A 22,388-nucleotide genomic window follows, 5' to 3' on the forward strand; every position below is an offset into this window, starting at 1 on the left:
ATTGCTACAATCTTCACAAATCCTTATACTGATAATATTCATTTAAGTCACAAAATATAATTAGAGAGATAAATTAAGCCTTAGATTAACTGAGATTAAGTTTTAATAGTATCCTTTGTAAAGTGTTTGTTTGAAGAATGGAGACAGTAAATAAAATGAAATAAGCTATATCTAGAAAATTGAATTTTATAATGGATCACCTTTATTTGTTCTATTTCTTCAAGTTTACACATTTATGTAACAGTTTGTAGTTCAGTATTCATATGATTTTACTAGAGTTTAACTTATTATAAAGTTTTCCCTTAGGCGATTATTTCTATTCCGCTTATCTATTTATCATTGTTATATACGAATATAAATTCATCTAGTGATCTGCGTGATGTTATTCCTAAATACTAAACTTAAGTCTCTTCGGCATTCGAAATCATAGGACTGTCGTTCCTTGTCGTTCAGAATTATTCTTTTCTAGCTGAATACTGAGTAGTAGTCAGTTTAGTGCTGACTAATTTCAAATAATGATCTATACTGTTCGATCAAGTTTTAATCAATGCTGTAATTAACTTTAATCTGGTGTTGGGCAGTCGTAAGATATCCAGAGGATGCTTTTGACTAGGGATTTATGTTAGTTAGCACAGGTCATTTGTTATCCTGTGGTTAGTTTTCTGGCTATTCTGTATCATAACACTACCGCTGAGCTATCCAGGCGAATAAACAAAATTTAGATCTTGAACTTCCTTCTGTTTAATCCTAATTGTTTACACACTGACCGTTTACAAAGGCTTCTAAACTGTCACCTCACATAGAATTGGTAAATATTTAGCGTCGACATAAACAACCTGAATTACAAATATGTAAGTTTTCTTTATAAATATGAAATACAGGTATTATAACGGGAATGATTGATTTGCTATTATATTAGTGAGAAAATTATGTTACAAAAAGAAAGAATTTCAGACGGGGTCGTGGATGCGCACTGCTGAGGAGTCTCACAATAGAACGAAACGGCCGTCCAGTGCTTCCAGGTTTTCCATAGTGGTCTAGCTTTAATTGACTCATGATCTCAACTACTGAAATTACTACGATCTCCACAAAACCCTTTCTGATACTAATAGGTTTATGTTGTCAATCAATAATAATCAATATAATCAATAAAACCACAACGGGTTAGGTTACGTGATAGAAAATTATAAATCAACAATTATTCATACCACAAGGATTTCCATCTACTAACTAACCCGACGGAAATAAGAAATGACAGAAGGGATATGAATATTTTCTTATAAAATATATTCTATGGAGATATTGCCTAATTATTATATATTGTTCACACATTGTAATAATTTCAAACTTTGCTACAACACATGATATTCGGAATATATTTTGTTTATGTAAACTAGTCTATCAGAATGCCTGTAGGCAAGTTTAATCATAAACATGAAATATGAGAAAAATCTTTTCAATTTAATCCTATCCCTTTTTTATTCTAAATGTTAACACTATCGTGAAGATTGTTGATAAGAAGTACACGTTAAAAAAAATATGGGCTTATAATTCTACATGTGGGATATGCCTCAGTGTTTACTGACTATGTTATTAATCTCAGCTAAGAGTAACAATATCAAATGTTTAGTAAATGTGACGTTGAAGGTGATTATTCATACTATAGTGAACGAGAACATAAATGGGGACAACTAAATGTAGTTCAATACAAAATTGCAGAATATCTTTGTAAAATTTGAGGATCATACAGTAAATACTTCATTTGCAAAATGTCAATCAATTGTCTCAGACTTCATTGTTCTTTCGTTTTCACACCAAGCATTCTCTATTCTCGTGCTCTTTCATTCAATCTTCCTAACCTTCTGCCGCTAGACATTTCACTTTCGACTGATGATACATACTATTCATATCTGTCGACATCAGTAGTAAAACACCACAATACCACTTATATGTATGTTGGTCCATTGTGTATTAGTATAGTTAACATATATAAGTTCATTCTATTCACCTTATTCTAACAAATTTTCTGGTAACATAAAGATTTTTTGACGCTATTCTAATCGTGCTTTTTATTTTTTTTCTCTTTCCAACAGAATCATGTATATGCTCCATTAGTTATTATGATTTTTGTGAATGGTATCAATGCATTAATGCATTATATACTGATTTATATAATGAATATGGATGTAAGGTAAACGAATTAGCTATGTACGTAAAAACATTATTGTGTAGTAATTTCCTGTATTTTTTTCCAAACAAAAAAGAAATGTACCATTAAGTAGTCTCGTGTTTAATTAAATTATAAGTAAGTAAAATCTGTTAGAATAATACAACGAGTATGCTCAAGTGATAAATTAAAAAGGTGGGTTATTCGATTATTCAGTGCACCGTTGAAGAGTCCCATACTAGGACGAAACAGCAGTCCAGTGCTTCCAGATTTTCCATGGTGGTCTAGCTTTAATCGACTCATGATTTCAACTATTGAAACTACCAAAATAAATCGTTAATCAATTAAACTTTGAACTCATCATTAACAGTTGATAACTTCAATTTACTTTACTTGTGGTCTGGTGTGTGACGAAATCTCAACACGGATACAGAAGGCTCCACTAGCTTTTACCAACTTGCGTCATTTATGATGTAGGCGAGATATCCGTTTATCAACCTAAGAACAAGTTTACTGCGCAGCAGTTCTTTCCGTCCTACTTTATGGTAGTGAAACATGGCCGGTAAGAGTGGAGGGTATTCGTAGGTTACTACTATTCGATCATTGGTGTCTTCGAAACATTACTCGTGTATATTGGGACCACCGAGTAACTAGTGCATTTGTTAGGAAACAGGTACCAGGTAAGAATGGCAAACCAATTGATGAAGTAGTGAAACTTCATCAGTTGAAATGGCTGGGACATGTGTTACGTATTCTGAACTACCGACTGCCCCGACGTGCGATGCTTCATGGTGTAGGAGTAAATTGGAAGGAGACTACAGGTGACCAGACCAAAACATGGCATAAATCCATGAAGTCACTGACAACTGGACTGAGCCATGTTGGTATGTGTAGACTACCTGGTTGGGATTCGCGAGACGATAGCAACCGATGGTTAGAGACCCTGAAAGACATGGATCAAGATCATTTGTAATGGCGCACGTGCATCCACTCTTAATGTTCTCCCAAATTCTAATCTTCTGAATTCTTCATGTCCCTTATTTTCTTCTTAAATTTATTTCACTTTATTATACTCCTTGGCTAACATCTTCAAACCCTAATGTTTCCGATTACTGCTTATACTCTTACTACATCTACCACTACGGGATTTGAATGGACAACTGCATTTCTGTGCTAATGTGGTATGGCAACTCGAATTGATGTATGTACGTACGAAGTTCCACGTTCTTACTGACTGACTGACTGAATTTACTCTTGAATTTATTAAAGAAAAATATGACTGATGTTGATGAATATTGTTTAATTTATTTAATTGGATTTGTTTCTTTATTCTCTTTTTTTTGTTGTTCCAAATTTTAGAGCTTCACCAATATCTCAAGCAACAGCATATTTTTTTCAAGTAATATGCTTTATTGTTTACATCATATTCATAGGTCATTCAAAAGATACCAACTTTAGTAAGTCATTAAAAAGAGAAAGAAATTAGGTGATATTCAAATGTCGAATTACTTATTATTACTGTTATCAGTTAGGTCAATTATTGTTAATATTATACATAATTTATACATAAGTGTTTTTTACTACTGAATTATTGCAGTATAATAAGTAACATATTCAGTATCAAAATAAAAAATAATAATATGATTTACATTTTATTCTATTTTCAATCTGTTCATCAATTACAAATAGCTTTAAGTAACTAACATAGTTTAAACCTTCGTTGTTGAATAATGTTTAAAATAGGACAGAAATTGGGAAAAACACGAAATAAACAGAAAATATGAAAGCAAGTTATTAGTTAAGATTTGTGAATAATCATATGTTGAAATGGACTTCCGATGCGGAAAGAGATGAGGTTATAATCATTAATGATTATAACTGCGTCAAAATGAAAATTAAAAAAAAACACATTGATTACATCCTGTTAATGGTATTCGTCACAGATTGATCATAGTTTTGGTCCTATTATAAACTAAGGAAGATAATTGGATCGCTATTTTATTGTAGTTTGATATCGCTCACTAGTGACCACGCGCGAATTCACCGGTGATCGATTCTAGAACTTATGTCTTGTGTAAGCATGTAATTGTTAGAACTACTGAGTTAATGTCTACTGTCAGAAATATCTAACTTTAACTAATCCAGAGTAAGATCATATCAGCCACTAAAGACTTATTCTATGATAAGTTCCCAAATTTATAAAGGAGTTCAGCGATTTTAACATTGAAACAGTCATGAACTGCGACATTCATAAAGATTTCTCGGTGGAGTTTCATTTTAGCATTCTACTTTAAACAGTACTGCACATAATATTAACTAGCAATCACTATATTTTTAACTGTCATGTACACTATTAACTCATCATATTTTTCTCCAATCACTTTGTTTAAGTTTTTTTGATCGCACATTCACTGGTAAATGGTTTTTAATGTGAATATCTATGTACAAATATCTAACTACCATTGAAACTTAATTAGACTTTTATGTTTTTTCTCGTTAAGAAAGGCTGTTATGATAGCACTTAAGACAGCATATCTTATTAACCAAAATGATTAATGGCTAGCAGTGGAATCCAGAACGCGCGTCTCGTCCTATTTGGGACTGGATTTATCTGCATCCTAGAGTTGATGTTCACTCATGGACTCCAATTCAGTACCATTCGCTTCAAACACCATCATGTTTGAGTCCTGATAGCCACTAACTTGTGCAATGAGATGATTCAACCAAACGATGCAAAGTGGATTTACATAAATTATTTTGGTAACGTGTAGTGTCCGAAATCTGATACTGATACACAGTGTGCTACGCTCATTGACTACATGAGAGAGAACACAAGAGTGAGAGGGCAAGTGTATTGGACTACCAAATGAAACAAATACTCATTCATTTACATACCACTTCATCCTCAGGAAATTGACACATTGATCCCAATGAAATACAGCTAACCTTTAGGTCACTTCTGACAGCCATCGATTGACCTTTTGCTACTACTGATTGACTCTCCAAATCACTTAAAATTGATACAAATTTATCCTATTTCTATTTGAGAACTGTTAAGTTGACTAATTAACTAATTTATTCTTAGTTAGAAAAATGTTTAATAATTAAAAAAAGAACAACATAACACCTTCCACAGTCAATTAAAATTCTCCATCGTACATTTATAATTAAAATATTCATTTATTTTACAACCTAGATTTAATTTTCTTCCATTCATATTTTTTTATACTACTTTTAATTTTATCAACCTATGTTATGTTACATAGTAATTTTTTTCTTTTCAATAAAATAAGTAGTATGATAAGAAAAGTAATGACCAGACGATGAAATCTAATGAACTCATAACTGAATTGAAGCTAGACCATTATGGAAAATCTGGAAGTACTGGACGGCCATTTCATTCTATTGTGGAACTCCTCAGAAGTGCACATCCACGATATCGCTCGCGGGGCTTGAACGGAAGACCTAACGGTTTCGCGCGTGAACGCTTAACCTCTAAACCACTGAGCTGATATCCTACGGTGTTAATGTCTAACTTCAGTCAATCCATGAAACTGAACGACACATACACCGTTGTCTTCAGTGAGTTATTATATCACAATAGACCCGGTTGAACTCCACTGGTCACTGCCTCTCACTAGAACTCCAGAAAATACCAGTCACTACTGATAGTTTTTGGGTTTGTATCCCAAATACGGGATCGTGAATGCGCACTGCTGAGGAGTTTCACAGTAGTATGAAACGGTCGTCCAGTACTTCCAGGTTTTCCGCGGTGGTCTAGTTTCAACTGACTCATGATCTCAACTATTAACAATTATTATAATATCCACAAAGTTCCTTCTGATATTTGAAACTATCGGATCATTTATTTAAATCCAAGCTAATTGATTTTTAAAGGGTGATTAAAAAAGATTAACAAGAAAACTGATGATTAATGTAATATTGGATAAGAAGAAAATGTATAGACAAATTTGTAAAATTAAGGATAGAAACTCTTGGATTTTGACGTAAATTTCATTTATCTATTTAGTTAAATAGCATTTCGACATTATAGAGGATATTAGTTCATGATGAAAATTTTTACTTTAATTCTTAACCTTAAATTCCAATTCGAAATCCTTATCCTAATTTTCCAATAATAATAATTTATAACCCTCTTTTGATCCTAGTAAATAGGAGAAGTGTTTGAAGGTCTTTTCAACATTGTTCAAAGGTCGAATAGGAATTATAATCTTAAACAGTTGAGATCATGAGTCAATTGAAGCTAGACCACCTGGAAGCACTGGACGACCGTTCCGTCCTAGTATGGGACTCCTCAGAAGTGCACATCCACGACCCCGCCTCGCGGGATTCGAACCCAAGACCCGTTCCCGCTTAACCAACTAGACCAGTGAGCCGGCATCCAATGATGTTAATGGCTAACTTCAACTAATCCACGAAATTGAGCGACACATCCACCATTGTCATCAGTGTTTTACTACCTCACAACTGACCCGGTTGAACTCCACTGGTCACTGCTTCTCACTAGAACTCCAGGATATATGTCTTGAAGCCAGTCACTAGTGAGCATATGTTGATTAGTATCAGAAGGGGTTTTGTGGAGATTGTGGTAATTTAAACAGTTGATCGGTCTCTTATGGAGATATATGTATACTGGGCACATTGCCTTAATTCACAAGCATTATAAGCAAAGATGGATGGTGGTTAGCATTGGAATCCATAATGAGCGTCTCGTCCTATTTAGAACTCATCAGATGTATATGCCTGCATCCCAGAGTTGATGTTCACTCCAGGACATCTTTATGAATAATGACTTGAACTAATAATTATTATATAAAAATATTTAGGTTAATTAAAAAATGTGAAAATGATTTATAGACGTTTATAGTTATTATGTCAATACAAACAGAAAACTATGCTTATCTATTTGTTTCTTCTTTTTCTTCCTCTTCTTCATTATCATTATTTAGTAGTTATTTATAGTTTACAGTAAAATAAGTTTTATATGTATATATGTACACATCTATCTACAAATGATTATAGTTGTCAGTCATTTGCACTTCGTGGAATATGGAGAGAAAAAAAATGCACCCAATTCATTTCATCCTCCAATTTCTTATTTTGCTACGATCCACTGTTTTTTTAATAAAAAAAGAGGGGAAAGAAAAAAAAACAACTAGAAAGTCTAAAATTTATGGAACAATTATACTAAAATTGTAGGTATAACTTACTTTTAAATAGAATGATAATTTGAAGTAAATGTACTAACTTTAAACACATTTTTCAATATATAATGATACTCACTAAAAGAATTGTTGAAAATCAAGAAGTTATGAATAATTGTTTTGTCTAAGTTTTTGTCTTCTTAATAGTTTACATACAAAACGTTTATATTTAGTACTTTGATCGATAGTTATCGATTGATTGATTTGGAAACTAGTGGTCAATTTTTTTTGTAATTGATTCTTATTATCGATAAATAGTGTTGCACTATATTTATTCATGGAATTATTAATCGTATAAGTTACGACTGTTACTACTTATTACAAAACTCTTGTAATGTGAAAAGTTAAGGAACATAACGCTTGACTATATAATAACTGGTTACAGAATAGTAACTGAAACCAATACTTTTGTGGTAGAGTCTTTAAGCTAGCAGAACTGATGTATGATTATATTTATATTACTTTACTGTTTACCTTTCTGTAAGTGTTTATTTAATCATTCAACTGTTAAACAAGTGAGCCTGCTTATCTATCATGCGATATCTACAAACTTCATTGATAATGTTATGTTAGTGGTACGATTTGTCATTATTACTATAAATTTTGTTTCATTTTGTGACCTTAAAAATATCCAGTAGTGCACTGTTTTTTTCTCGCTAAAATATAACTTACCTACCAAAGATATTCCCTACTTATCTGAAGCCAAAACTAAAATATTAAAGTAATCCTGATTTTTTTTACGTAAAGTTGGTGCTTTTACATCATCTTGTTGAACAGATATTTAACTGAATTAATCAGTGCAACATTGTACTACTCATGAATGGGAATATAATAAGTTTATGAAAACGTGTTTATCCTGAATGTTTACCAGATATGATTTTTAGGTTTAATTCTTAGGACATTGAATGAATAGATCACGCAAAATTATCTTAGTTAAAAATTGAATTTCAATAGTCAGATTCATGAGTCGATGTAAGCTGAACCATCATTGAAAACCTGGAATCACTGGGTGGCTGTTTCGTCCTAGTATGCGACTTTTTAGCAGTGCACAGCCACAATCCCGCGTGTGAGATTCGACTCCGAGGTCTTTGGTTTCACGTGCAAACGCTTAAGAATTATCCACCTCAGACAATGGATGAAGGGTTGTGTAAGATCGTGAACCGATTGAAGCTAGATATTAACAACATCGGATGCCAGTCAGCTCAGTCGTCTAGAGGTTAAGTATTTGTACAAGAGACCTAAGGTCCTGCGTTCGAGTCCCTTTGGGACAGGTTTGTGAATGCGCATTTCTGCGGAGTTCCATAACAGGACGAAACGACCGTCCAGTACTACCAGGTTTTTAATAGTGGTTAAGCTTACATCGATTCATGAATTCAGTTATTAAAATAACTGCAATGTCCACAAACCCCCATTCTGGTCACAAAATGAATTATCGAATATATATCGAATCTACACGTTTGTAACGGTTATATGTAAGTCAAATGCCTATGTAAGCCTTCTTCACACGATAACGATCGGAGTACCCATTCAAATGAGCAATCCAGCTGATACATATATATCATTAAGCAGTATAATTTAGTTAAATGGTCTACATTATTTTAATCCTAATATTTTGATAGATGTTATGTTGGATAGTGTCTAACTATTTATGAAAAATGCTAATTTACCGATGTTCATATTTTAAACTTTAGAGCTCATAACTGTATACTTGTAACTCGTAGTAGATAAAAATAGCTCTGTTATCATTCTATGTGAAAAGTAATTGATAGGCTTCAATTCGATTTGGTGACATCTTACACTTTGTCGTCCATCAAAATTATTTAATAACATACTTTTGTTTTTCATACTTTTTTTCTTCAGAATTTACAAGAGAAATTTGGGAAGATTGGAATACATGGTTTCGTTTAGCTATACCTGGTTTAATTATGGTTAGTCTTGAATGGACAATTTATGAAATTGGTGGTTTTATCGCTGGTAAGATAATTGAAAAGTCTACTTTAAAATAATATCTTTGTATAATAGAAACATACTATATAGATTTATGTAGATGTAATGTTTTGAGGGTGAAGTTGCTTTAAAAAACAATGTATGAATCTAAAAAGAAAGTAATAGAATGTTAACGACAAGTGTCTGTATTCAAGTCTCATTGGTGTGGGTTCGTAGATGCGTAGACGTACTTCCAGGCTCCCGAATGCCCTGGTACGGTCGAGAGTGAGGAGAGTCCGCTCTCTCTCTCTCTCGAATTGCTCTCACATGGCCACGTGCATACAACCACTGTCATGGAACTCTTACTCACAGCATTACTGTTGTTTACGAAATTGAGAGGACGAAAAGCAAATGTTCGGCGCTTTAACTGGGTTGGTGGATACGAAGAGTTCACCTAGGAGAGTTGGAAAATCCTGATTCCAAACCAATGGTGTACATGAGCTCCAGGCCTCCGAGGAAACAAATGGCGTATGGACCGATTATTAGTGACCGGCTACCATGAGACTGCATCTCCTGACATTGTTCCACTGCCTCATGGATTAGACCTTTAAGTCGAAGGCCTCGGGTATGGCCTCCTAAGAAAACCACCTGCTTCGGTTTGGGCACCTAAGCAGTATCCCAGATCCCACACATATCGAATGATTTATGTAGCACATATCTATTTGATGCCTTTTTGTACCAATGTTTATGTGTTTAAACAAATAAATAGTATTCAATTAGTTATTCATACAGATTGATTGTAAATTTAAACAAGTTATTTGCTTTGATCGAGATGATGAAATAAATCTTTTACTAGCGAAATCATTAAAACTGTTATTCCATAGTAAATGAAATGCTACGTTGATGAATTGATTGTGTTTTTTATTAGATCAGTATATAAGTTAATAAATGATACTGTCTGGGTTGGATGTACGGAAAAATTCGAATATTGAGGGAGTTAATTTTAGAATTAGCATTTTGTGGTTTGTAATTAACTTTATTAGTGATTATTGTTATAATTAATTGTTGGCTATCATTTTACTAATTCAGCACCTTGTATTGAAGGTCATTGATACTAAGAGTTCAGTAGCTGGATGATATATAGGAATATAGAGTATAAAATTCATAATTAGCCTAGCAAATCCACGAAGTAACTTTGGTATATATATATTTATATAATGTAGTACAGTGAATTCAGCGATATTTAACCTGACATCCTTCAGTAGTATGTTCGCGATGCTTTAAAATTTGCATTTTTCAAACTAGTCACATAGTTTTATTATATACAGTAGATGGGTACATTCAGCTGGCAAATTTAAAAAAGGTATAAAGTTTGCTTCCTGGTTTCTACCTCCAATTATATACCAATTACACTAAAAATGTCTGATAAAACGCTATAAAGGAGAAACCCACTTAGAATTCACAAATAGCAATAGGAACTGATCAGTTTTAATTTGTGTTATCTCGTCTTTGATATTTTAAACTCCCAACAATCGTAATTACATTGTGTAGGAATCAATGTCAAGGTTGGACTTGATAGTTTTCTTTGTACTATATAAACTTGTGTTAATTTAATTCAGTTATTTAATTACTCTGAAGAAGTAGCTTATACTATGTCACGAAACGTCAGAAATACCATTTTACTACTCATTGGGATATAAAAAATAAATGTCTATAATTAGTTATATAATGTTCCAAATGATCAACATAATTGCTTTTTACTAATATTTTTTAAAATTAAAATATACTGAAGTAATTTGGACTTTATTTCAAAGTGATACTGATCTAAATCAACAGATTCATTACCTTGGTAAAACTTATCTGAATGAGAAAAGTAATAAGGTTTAACTAAATATAATTCAAGAAAACCTTGAATATTATTACTTCGAAATGAGATTAAGGCTCCTATTGAAACTGGAGTAAAAACAGTTTTATTTTTTTAAATTCACTTTGTATTGTTTATTTGAATATTTCCATTGATGATTAGGACTGCGATTGATTGATCTCTTATTGGCATATGTGTATAATGTGCGCATTTCCTCAATATTGCCTTAATTCACAAGTATTATAAGCAAAGATGGATGGTGGCTAGCAATGGAATCCATAATGAGCGTCTTGTCCTATTTAGAACTCGTCAGATGTATGTGCCTGCATCCCAGAGTTGATGTTCACTCCAGGACTCAAACCTATTAGCGGTCGCTGTAAATACCATCGCATTATAGATTTAGTTACTGAGTCTTTGAAAGCAAACCTCTAATGAACAGATTATAGATTTAATTGTACATAAATAATAGAGTTTCAAATGATAGGTCATATTTTGCTGGGTTGATACACAAACAAAAAACCTGAATTTTTACTCAATAAAGAAATACTTGATGAACAATTTGCAATCTCTCAGTTTTATTCGCTGTACTATATACAGCAAAAACAGACTATAGAAGTGTTATACTTATTCCAATGGTGTTTTTTTATATTTTAGGGACTTTGGGAGCTCGTGAACTTGCTGCACAAACTATTATTCTATCTATTGGATCTATTAGCTATACTTTGGTAAGTTCAACATAAAATTAATTCAAAAATAATTTTAAAATTCTTAGTCAAGTGTTTGTAGTGTCGGTTGACATGTTAAGCCCATAAATCGTATTCTAGCTTTCGGACAGGCCAATTCATTCATTCTAGTTGAGTCACATTTCGACCTTGTTAAATATTCGCTTATCAACCTTGACTGTTTTTATATGAGTGTATGTTTGTGTACATTCTAATCCTATTCATCACATGTCTGTAGCCTATTTATGCGTGACGCTTGACCAAATGGAGTTGGTTTATCCGCCGTGTCGTTTCGCTTCAATCTATCCTATTTGCTTCTCCGATATTTTGTCTGGATCAAAGATTGTATGAAATATACGTATTCGAAATTCATTCTCGTATTTGACTTATTTAATTCCGTTATTGACTAAAACGATTGAAGTCGATGATTATATACAAAGAGATGCGACATATACATTTCGACAGCAATCATTCAATAACAATCATTCATACGATCTACTTTGAGTCAGATGTTGGGCCACTAAATATTTAAATGAACTAAAAGTTAAAAGAAAATAATCTTCATTAACGAATACTATTTAGTAGTTTGTTATCATTACTATCATATTCATCCATATATTTGGTTTAAATAATAAATGTCGCTGGTTATTAGCAGTTTTGAAAATTAATTCTATTTCGCAACAAATACTGTTTTTTTTTTGTAAATAAAATTTTCTAACTTTCATATAACCAACACTTTCCAACAAAATATCGGTTTATCTCATTTGAATATTTGAACTGTTACTAAGAAGATTAAATGGCATATAGTTAAACAGATTTCTTATCACTGGGTAAAAATTTATGCAAAACTTAAAAAATAGTAGAACATTAATTATATATGTATGTATGAAACTACACTTGTCTCAAATGTTAGTTTACGTTGTCTAGCCAACCAAATTTATACAGTTGTTTTCATGGAATCATCATACATAATCTAAGTCGGTATTTATATTCACATTTGTTTATGTTGTATTTATATTATTAGTTTCTTTTTAATGTTCCCTTGGTGGCAATATCTTTCAGGTACCTTAAAATTGTGGCAATTTTATTCAAACCATGCATATATATATATCAAAGTATAAATAAAGGTTTTACTAGAGTTCAAAAGTGATCTTAAATTTTTTTTAAGATCAAACCATGTAACACATTTTGGCATGATTTCATGTAGTGATAAGTAAGAATGTCAATCATACGATATATCTTTGTCTATTTGAGAGTTATCACTTATTTACATGTATACACCAATGCTGATGTTATTGCAGTTCATAATAGACAAAAAATTCTTTAAATTCTACAGCGTTATTCATTAAACTAATGTGTTTCATTGCAGAGTTTAAAGGGGTAGATCACTTTGGAATCAACCTATCAGAAACAATAAAGGGACCCTCTTAGAAAGGATTCCCGAAATACATGAGATGAACTATTTTAGTCTCAATGAATAAGTGTTACCGCTGAGATTTATATGAAAATATTACTCAGTATTCGTCCGACTGTTTTTGGAGAAACCTCATTTTATCTATGTACACCTTCCTTAAAATCAAAGATTTCCACATACGTTACAAATACGTAGTTCTTATAAGTTGTTTGTTTTAAAAGGTTATATAATGAAGTATTTCTCCTTCATGTGTTTTTAAAGGATGAATAAACAGGGGAATTTCCTTTTTCATAAGTGTAACACTGAATAACACGCAATCAAAAATTTTGATATTATTAACCCAGACGTTTAGTTATCGTGATATTATGGTATGTGCTACTTATATTGACATAAGTAGTCTATAATGTAGTCGTGAACAGAAGGTCTGGCAGCAGAGAGACAAAAGGATCGAACAGTAAAGAGTGGAAACAGAATGCAATTTGTATGAAAATGCAAGAATAATTAAGTCTGAGTCATTTTGAGACAATTGATGAACATTTTGCAAATTACGTATTTACTTTATGATAGATTTCATTAGCAAGTCCTGTAATTCTGTGTCAAGTACATTCGATTATCCCTATCCGTGTTCTGTTCACTACAATATATCATGATCTTGTGTTAGATTTTTCAACGGATTTGTACTTGTATATTTCTGAGTAATTTTACACAAGTAGAAACTAATTGTTCACTTTGACTTGATTTATAATACTGATTCCGCTTATACTAGTCTATGATAAAAATGTATATTTAAATATAAATGGTTACAAGATGAACTAAAGCTTCAATAACTTCAAATGAATTAAATTAACCATTTAATTGTATACTTTGAAGTAAAACAATAGAAAAGTTCTCTAGGTTAATTCACTACTTTTCATTGTTCTATTTTTCTAACCAAATCAAGAACAAATCAACATAGTAAAATAATACAAATTCATCAAATTTTACAGTTTTTCGTCAACCTGACAAGAAACCACAATACTCGTGTTATTCTACTACATGAATTATTCTTGGTTTAGTTCAATTTATAAATGAGAAAAAAAATTTATATAAAATTTCCATTTTGTTTTATTAGCTTCCACTTGGTGTTGGTAGTGCAGCAGGGATACGTGTAGGACAATATCTTGGTGCTCAATCTGCTAAAGGCCCATATTCTGTATTTAGTGTAGCTATGACATTAGTTGGTAAGTTTAAACTCATAAAAGAAATTAGTCAATAATTTCAGTAATTATTACTAATCAGATAATTAATAATAAATTTTTTGTTGTAAATTTAAGGTTGTTGGGCTTTACCATATTTAGGAATTTTAATTGCTACAAGATGGTATTTACCAAGAGTTTTTACATCTGATGAGTAAGTTCAATCTGTTACTTGTTGATTTTTTCTTTATTGTTAGTCAATTCAAATAGAATTTCGTTAAAATGTGGTTTCATAAATCCGAATATCTATAAAAATAACTAATTGCATAATATGAAATTGAGATAGAGTTATTTGATATATATAGTTGAACAGTATAAGGTATTTCGGTGAGACTATAATTTATGAAGAACTTTTGAGCGATGCTGAAGTGACCCTAAGGATGTCCACCTACTAATAAAGAAGTGTGAGGAACGAGAATTATGATTTACAGTTTATGGTTAGGCTCAGGAACATGAAATAATATCAGCTAAAATGTCAAAACACCATTTACCAAATGGATGAATGGATTTCGCGCCCAAACCCATGACCTATTATCGTAAATCTGATTGCCTCGTCCGTAATTATAGTTTCGCCGGTATTTTAATACTACTTACCTAGATATTGATAAATATCATTTCCTAAATATTTCAAAGTAAACAATTCTCTTTTTTTGTTGTTGACAATTTCAGCTTCATAAGCTACTACAATAATGCGTTGAAGTTCTGGTCATGCTATCAGATTAAATAAGCTCATAAATAGATAATTAGTTCATCTATATATCATAGATTGCATTGCTGACTAATATTTAGAAACATAATAATAATAATAATTATTATTAATGGCTTTATTCAATATTATATTTTGGTACAATATAGAATTCTCAGTATAGGGTATTTCAACAAGCCTCTTACACAAAAAACAGAAACAAAGACAAACGAAAGGGAAAAAATGGTTTAAAAAGTATCTGAAAAACTGTGCAACTTTTAAAATTAAAGACATGTTAAGAATGCAGGTTATTGACTAGGTTAACTCTAACAACCTGTTCGTCACAGAGTATATTTGCTAGGTAAGGTATTATAGAACTTTTATACTTTTGCTTGCGTGCATGGATTTTAATGTAATTACGTCTCGTTCTACCAGAAGATATACAAGGAGAAAGATAAGAGTGAAGGGGATGGCTAGTATCTGATAAAATAACACCTGCCGGGAGTTTGCATGACTTTGGATGTCTATCCGCAACCATATTAATTATGATCTCGAAAGATTCACCACACATCTTGATAACTGCCTTCAGCAGTCTCCGCAATATAGCAAAGCTTTTCCTCAAAAGCCCGGGAAAGAATAATGGAGAACAGTAAAGAATAATAGGTAATATGCAAGAATTAACAAATTGTAAGAGTAAATTACGAGTAATCCCAAGAGCATGCAATCTCTTTATGTAGTAAGTTAGACGGAAAACCTTCTTCGATGAATAAAATATGATCATTCAAGCGTTTAGATGAAGATTATGGTAAATAGCCTTTACATCATGATAAAAAAGTTACATCGCTTTTATTCGTTTTTATAATAAACAATGAAAAAATAGAAACGAATAAAAGTTTTTAAGTGGTAAAGAAAGCTAAGTGAATAAGCATAAATTCAGTATTACTTTCATGCATATTAAAAAATGAAAGCCGTGACCAGTGGAGTTCAACTGTGTCTGAAGACAATGGTGGACGGTCACTCAATATCGTGGATTGGTTGAAGTTAGACACTAATACCGTTGGATGTCGTTCATATCAGTGGTCTAGAGGTTAAGCGTTCGCGTGCGAGACCCAAGGTAGTTTGTTCAAGTCCCAAGTTCGCGGTCGTGGACGCGCACAGCGGACGAGTCTCCTACTAGGATGAAACAGTCATCCAGTACTTCCAGGTTTTTAATAGTAGTTTATCGTTGATCGATTCATGATCTCAATTAAAACTCTACAATCTCCACAGCCTGTACTGGTAAATCCTAAGAAAAAAACGACTTGTATAAATCATGGAAGATAATAAATTCACTTTGTCAAATGCCCTTGATATCTGGGTTACTTATACGCATAGTCTTCTTTGATAATTCTATCGTAAGCAAAAGTGTATATCGATTTAACATAAACTATAATATGTGAGTGAATAATGGAAAAGGAAAAAAATAGAAGACTATATTAGTTACAGTAAAAATATTTCCAAATAGTACAGGTGGCTAGCTCAGACAGAATCTTGAAGATCTACATCTAAGAATGTTCGCAAAATACTCGTATTTTTCTAGAGTAGGTAGATTGTGGCTAGCAGTGGTATTCAAGACTTGAGTCTCGTCATATATGAGGCATATCGGCTTGATGTATCTGCACCCCAGTATTAATATTCACTCTGGGACTTGAACCCAGTACCCTTCGCTTCAGAAGTCCAGAGATCCCGTTATAAATTAGAGGAAACGCAAACCCTGAATTCTATTACTAACCAACTTTAACTAGTTAAATTAGAGTTGATAAAACAGTGATATCCGAGAAATTCTCACAGACTGCATGACCCTCAACAAAGAGTGGTTGAAATTTAATCTTAAATATCAACAATAGGATAATCTGAACCTTTGCTAATAATTAGATTTAGATTTAATCTGACGTTCTATAATTAATATAAGTTACATGAAATTTATGAATGCATTTTCTAGTAGGCAATTTTAAATATTGTACCTGTTCCGGAATACCTCACTCTCAACAAATTTGATTAGTACTCAACGACCTTCAATTGATATATCTTGTAGCACAATACATGTTTGTTAGAGATAACCATCCTAAAGTCAAATTCTAACAAATCTATATGTCGAATGTAACTTTCGAAATATACACAACTTCATCTAGTAACCGTTAATTTGATTGAACAGTATTAGATAAACTCTAAAGGAATGTTTAATAACAGTCATTATTTTCAAAATTACTCGATTCTGATCTTATAAGTTGCTTGGAATTTGCACTAATAGTAACCGGTTTTCCCTCACTTTATTGATGGTTGATTTATTGTATTATAAAACATATATGTATTAGTATCGACACAATAATAACAGGTAAATTAAAAATAGATACTTATATATATTTAAAATGGTATTACAAAAGTGGTATGCTGAATACCAGTGAATACGTCAAAAACCAGTCGACATTTTCAACTAGTAGTTTTAAATGGAACTAAACACTAGGGATTATGTCAGTTATTCGGATTCAATCTTATCAGCGGTACATTTAATAATCTCAACAAACACCTATATAAATAACTATCATTTGCTCTCAAGTAACTACGTTTGAGAGTAATTCCAAGAGTACTACTGATCAACCGTAATTAGTAGGATTCGTTTGTGAAGCTGTTACCAAACAATAGGATTAAAAAGTGATTGCGTAGTATAGCGAATGTATCAAAGTTGAACATGTTAACTACCGGATACCGGCTGAGTAGTTCCGAGGTTAAGCGCTCGCTGTGACACTTTAAATTCATGGATTCAATCGTTGAGATAGTGGTGCACTAACTGAATTTGTTCTAGCAGGATAAATATTATAAAGGTTGTAGATTGCTGATAGAAGGATAATAATTATTCACAAAGTTAGCTTTTTGAGTAGACGAATGAGTATTTAAACGATTAGCTTTTATTGATTTTGCATAATGCAATATCCTCAAATCATTCGGTTTACTAATTATTCAAAATGCTGTTACTGAATCTACTATACAGCCCATATTCTTAATTGTCACTGTCCGGCCAATCTAACTGCATACTTGTTTACATTTTTCCATAAACGTTCATGATTCTTCTATTCATTCGACAAACATACAACTGAAAGTATGAGCAAACAATTGAATTAAACTGGAGATAATCAAAAGGATCCTTTTTTCTAGACTGAAGGTTATCAAATTTACAGTTGTGTAAATCAGTATAATATTGACTGTTAGACCACAATTGTTCTGAAATCTAATTACTTCCCATAAACTATGAGTTTACAAAATGCAGTTTACAGAGAAACAGTGGCCGTTTGTACTGTTTCAATTTCGACCTTAATTATATATGAATCAATTTTATTGGACAGTTTTGATCTAAGAAAATCTATTTAACATTTTCTACTAACCTCTTTTTGATAAACATATAAAAATTTAAAAAAAACTTCACGTGAATAATAGTGTATTAATTTAATGGTTGGATTCATGAGTCGATTTAAGCTAGACCACCATGAGAAACCTAGAAGTACTGGACGGTCATTTTGTGCTAGCTTGGAACTCCTCACCAGTGCGCATCCACAATCACGCTCGCGGGACTCAAATCCAGGACCTTCGGTCTCGCGTGCGAACGCTTAACCTCTAGACCACTGAGCTGACCGAAATCCAACGCTGTTAATGTCTAACTTCAACCAATCCACAATTATTGTTGTAAATATTAATTATGATAACGACAAATTTATTTATTTCCCAGTACCATATATGTGAATATCATACTTCAGAACAAATTAGCAAAAGCTAATATGTTTTTTCTACTTCATTCAATCTTCCCTATAAACGTATTTGTTTTTAACACAAAATCCTTAATTTGAATTCCTTCACTGCATAACTTACATTGATTGATTAATTGCCCGAATGTACATGATAAAATAGATTATCTAACTGATCATTATTACTAAAAAAATGAATCAGTAGTTAACGTTCCTTTTCTTTTACACTGTAACTTTTTTAATTCATTTTAGTGGCGTCATTGAACTTGTAGCTGAACTAATGCCAATTATAGCTTATTTCCAAATTATCGATGGTGCGAATGTAAGCGTTTTTTTTATGTAATAGAAATTAGAAATAAATATTCGAAATAAATGTAAAATGTCTTTTTTCGGCCCCATTAATTGTTTTATGAAGCGATTCAATTTGTTTGTGTATTCGTAGGAGAATGTTTCTAAAACAGATGGTAGGTTTGATATGGACAATGATCAGTAAACCTGAGAATTAGGCTTTAATCCGATTGGGGTCGTAAAAGGCATACAAAGTTCATATATAAAACACACTAAAATCTTATATAATGTTTCTTTTATGTCAAACATTTTGTATACAAATGTACCATATTTGCTCTATAAAACTAACATGTTGTCGATAATTCATCTTGATCTTCAAAGTTCTTGTACTGGAGCTCTGATTTAATAAACTCAAGTTTTCTGATTAGTCATCAATCATTTCATTTCAAGTAATCGACAATTCAATTGATACAGTATTATGTTCTATGTAACTGACGAATTTCGTCGATCATCCAGTTAGTTTGATGAAATGTTTCATGACAAACTGGGACAAGTTGAAGATCCATGGGAAGCTAGGAAAAATTGGACACCTTTTGATCTTAGTTTGAAATTATTCAGTTATGTGCATCCATTACTGCCGTACTAGATAAAGCGAAAGACGTTTAGGTCTTATGTAGAACACAATGAGTTTCAACAGTCAATTACTGATAAAATTCAGTAATTGTCCAATACAATCTAATGTTCACTGTCTCACTTTTAACATGGTTGGCTTTAACAGTCATGCTATTTCTCTGTACTTTCAAAAACTTTCCCTTATCATTTGGTAAGTTGACAACTATCTTTGGACAAATGTTGAGTAGTATACATTGTCGCAAGGAACATCATAAATCATCGATTACGATTTCTCCTGAAATATATAAAAATTCCTGTCATAATCAACAAGTCAAAAGTAAAAAACCACTTAAGAAACGATTGAATTAATGTCGTTACTTTTGGGTGGTGGATGGTGGGAATATTTTCACTAATTAACCACAGAGTAATAAAAAACTTCATAATGCCAAGTCATTCGTGATGTCAGAATTCGACTATGGCTTCTTTCAGACAAGTCTTTATTATTATTATTATTAAATTTATTCTAGATTTTTCTGTTCCAGATTACCTTACGTAATATTTTTTTGTTATTTCTTTTAAAGGGTATATGTAGTGGTGTCTTGAAAGGATCAGGTTTACAAACAGTTGGAGCAGTTGTAAACATATTTTGTCTTTACATGCTTGCTGTACCACTTGGGATTTGTCTAGTTTATGTAGCAAATCTTAGGTTGACCGGTAGGTGAACAGAGTTTTTTTTTCAAATCCTAACTGGACATTACTGACCATAAGTAATTAATCTACCTTTACACCACATTGAATATTTCTCATCTAACTTCACTGAAGAATATATTTATAATATTTTTCTTCGTCACTTAAACCCATACATTGGAAAAATAATTGACGCGTGTAAAAAAATATTTGAAGCATGATGTGAGACTGGATAATGTAATTTAGCTTGGTAACTGCATCATATTTTTCTTAAAAACAACTTAAATAGTTTCTAAATATTGTTTACAAATGTTTCGATCTACGCCGAGCATATAACTTTTAGACCACTAGATTAATACTCCAGTGATGTACACCACTAAAGATTTCGATAACAAGGACGAAACAGCCACTCAGTACTTTCTGATTTTCAGTGGTTACTAAGATCAACCAATAATATATGCTATAAAATTCAACAATCTCCACAAACAACCCATATTAGTAACAATATCAACGTATTATTTTATAAACGTGATCTAAACATACAAGTGGATAACATTTATTTCCAATACAAAATTCTTAAATTTAACATTCATATGAAATTATCGATCATAGTGATTTAATGCAAAGCTCTTAACCAAATAAGCCCAGCTCGTGGATAACGATAATTGATGGTTAATAAAAGTTGTTTGCATATTAAGGGGTGTAGTGATAATAGTAGAGAAATGAATATTGAAGATATTTTCCGACTTGGGGTTGTAGAGATTGTGGTCTGTACGTTAAGCATTGTGAGCGAGACTGAAGGTGCTTGTTACGAATCTCGAGTACGGAATCTTGGATTCGCACTGCTGACAAGCGTCCTACTGAGGCCGTCTAGTGATTCTAAGTTTCCAGTGGTTGTTTAACATTGGTCGGCTCGTGATTTTAATGAGACGAAGATATTGTGATAATGCTACAAAAAAATCTAAAAATTTCAATTAGGCTAAATCTTGGGTGACAAGACAGCTCATCAAAACATTATCCAAATTACCCATTTCTTAATACTGCTGTACAAATTGTGTGAGTACTCAAAACCTAAATATATTTTAGAACTGGATAAAGGATAGAAAAGATGCAAATAAAAACAAGCTTGGAAGTTACAATCTAGAAAAACCATTTACTTGACCGTATTTTAACAACCAAAAGATTACAAGATCACAGATTTATTTGAGCATAAAGTTTAATACTGCTGACTCAAACCAAGTCAAATAACAGCTTAGTTTTATCCCAATTTATTAATGTTGAACACGTAGTAGATAACACTAAAGGATTGAGGACTATTCATCACACACTCATAGGATTTAAAGTCAGTTTATATACATGGTGGACCTTATTAAAATCAGTTTATTTCCAACAAAAATGTTAATGAACACAATTTTCATTTATTATCGGTAGTCCCAATAATTGCAGTTCACAAAAAAGGTCGTCAACTTTTACTGTAAAAATACGCTTTGATTTTGAGAATATGTTCATTCGAGCTGAAAGTAGTTAATGGAAAGTTTTGTAAAATATTGGTTAGATACCACATTAAATTATCATTAAACTATGAAGCTTATCAACAAATAGTACTGATATAATAGAGATAAAAAGTATTTTCTTTTTCTTCACAATATAATACAATGATACGACAATACTACTTGTTCATCAAATTATGCAATCACTAGATTTGGACTGAATAATATTACTGAATGTACTAGATCACAATACGAAACAGTTCGATCGTTATGCTGGATCATTTGGTAAATACTGAT

The 22,388-nt window shown here is 32.0% G+C and overlaps 1 protein-coding gene across 2 annotated transcripts in view; it reads left to right on the plus strand.

The window, feature by feature from the left end:
• Nucleotides 1-22,388, plus strand: part of MS3_00005039 (uncharacterized protein) — a 38,488-nt gene that overhangs the window by 9,475 nt on the left and 6,625 nt on the right. The window contains exons 8-15 of one of the 2 annotated variants that reach the window (XM_051213053.1): nt 2,094-2,191; nt 3,527-3,624; nt 9,253-9,366; nt 11,837-11,907; nt 14,430-14,538; nt 14,632-14,707; nt 19,267-19,336; nt 20,496-20,628. In XM_051213053.1, the coding sequence (XP_051068991.1) occupies nt 2,094-2,191; nt 3,527-3,624; nt 9,253-9,366; nt 11,837-11,907; nt 14,430-14,538; nt 14,632-14,707; nt 19,267-19,336; nt 20,496-20,628 (769 nt within the window). Of the gene's footprint in view, nt 1-2,093; nt 2,209-3,526; nt 3,816-9,252; nt 9,367-11,836; nt 11,908-14,429; nt 14,539-14,631; nt 14,708-19,266; nt 19,337-20,495; nt 20,629-22,388 lie in introns of those variants that run through there. The other variant, XM_051213054.1, reaches the window with a different exon arrangement.

Source organism: Schistosoma haematobium, chromosome 3 (genome assembly GCF_000699445.3).
Source record: "Schistosoma haematobium chromosome 3, whole genome shotgun sequence".
Classification (NCBI taxonomy): Eukaryota; Metazoa; Platyhelminthes; class Trematoda; order Strigeidida; family Schistosomatidae; genus Schistosoma; species Schistosoma haematobium.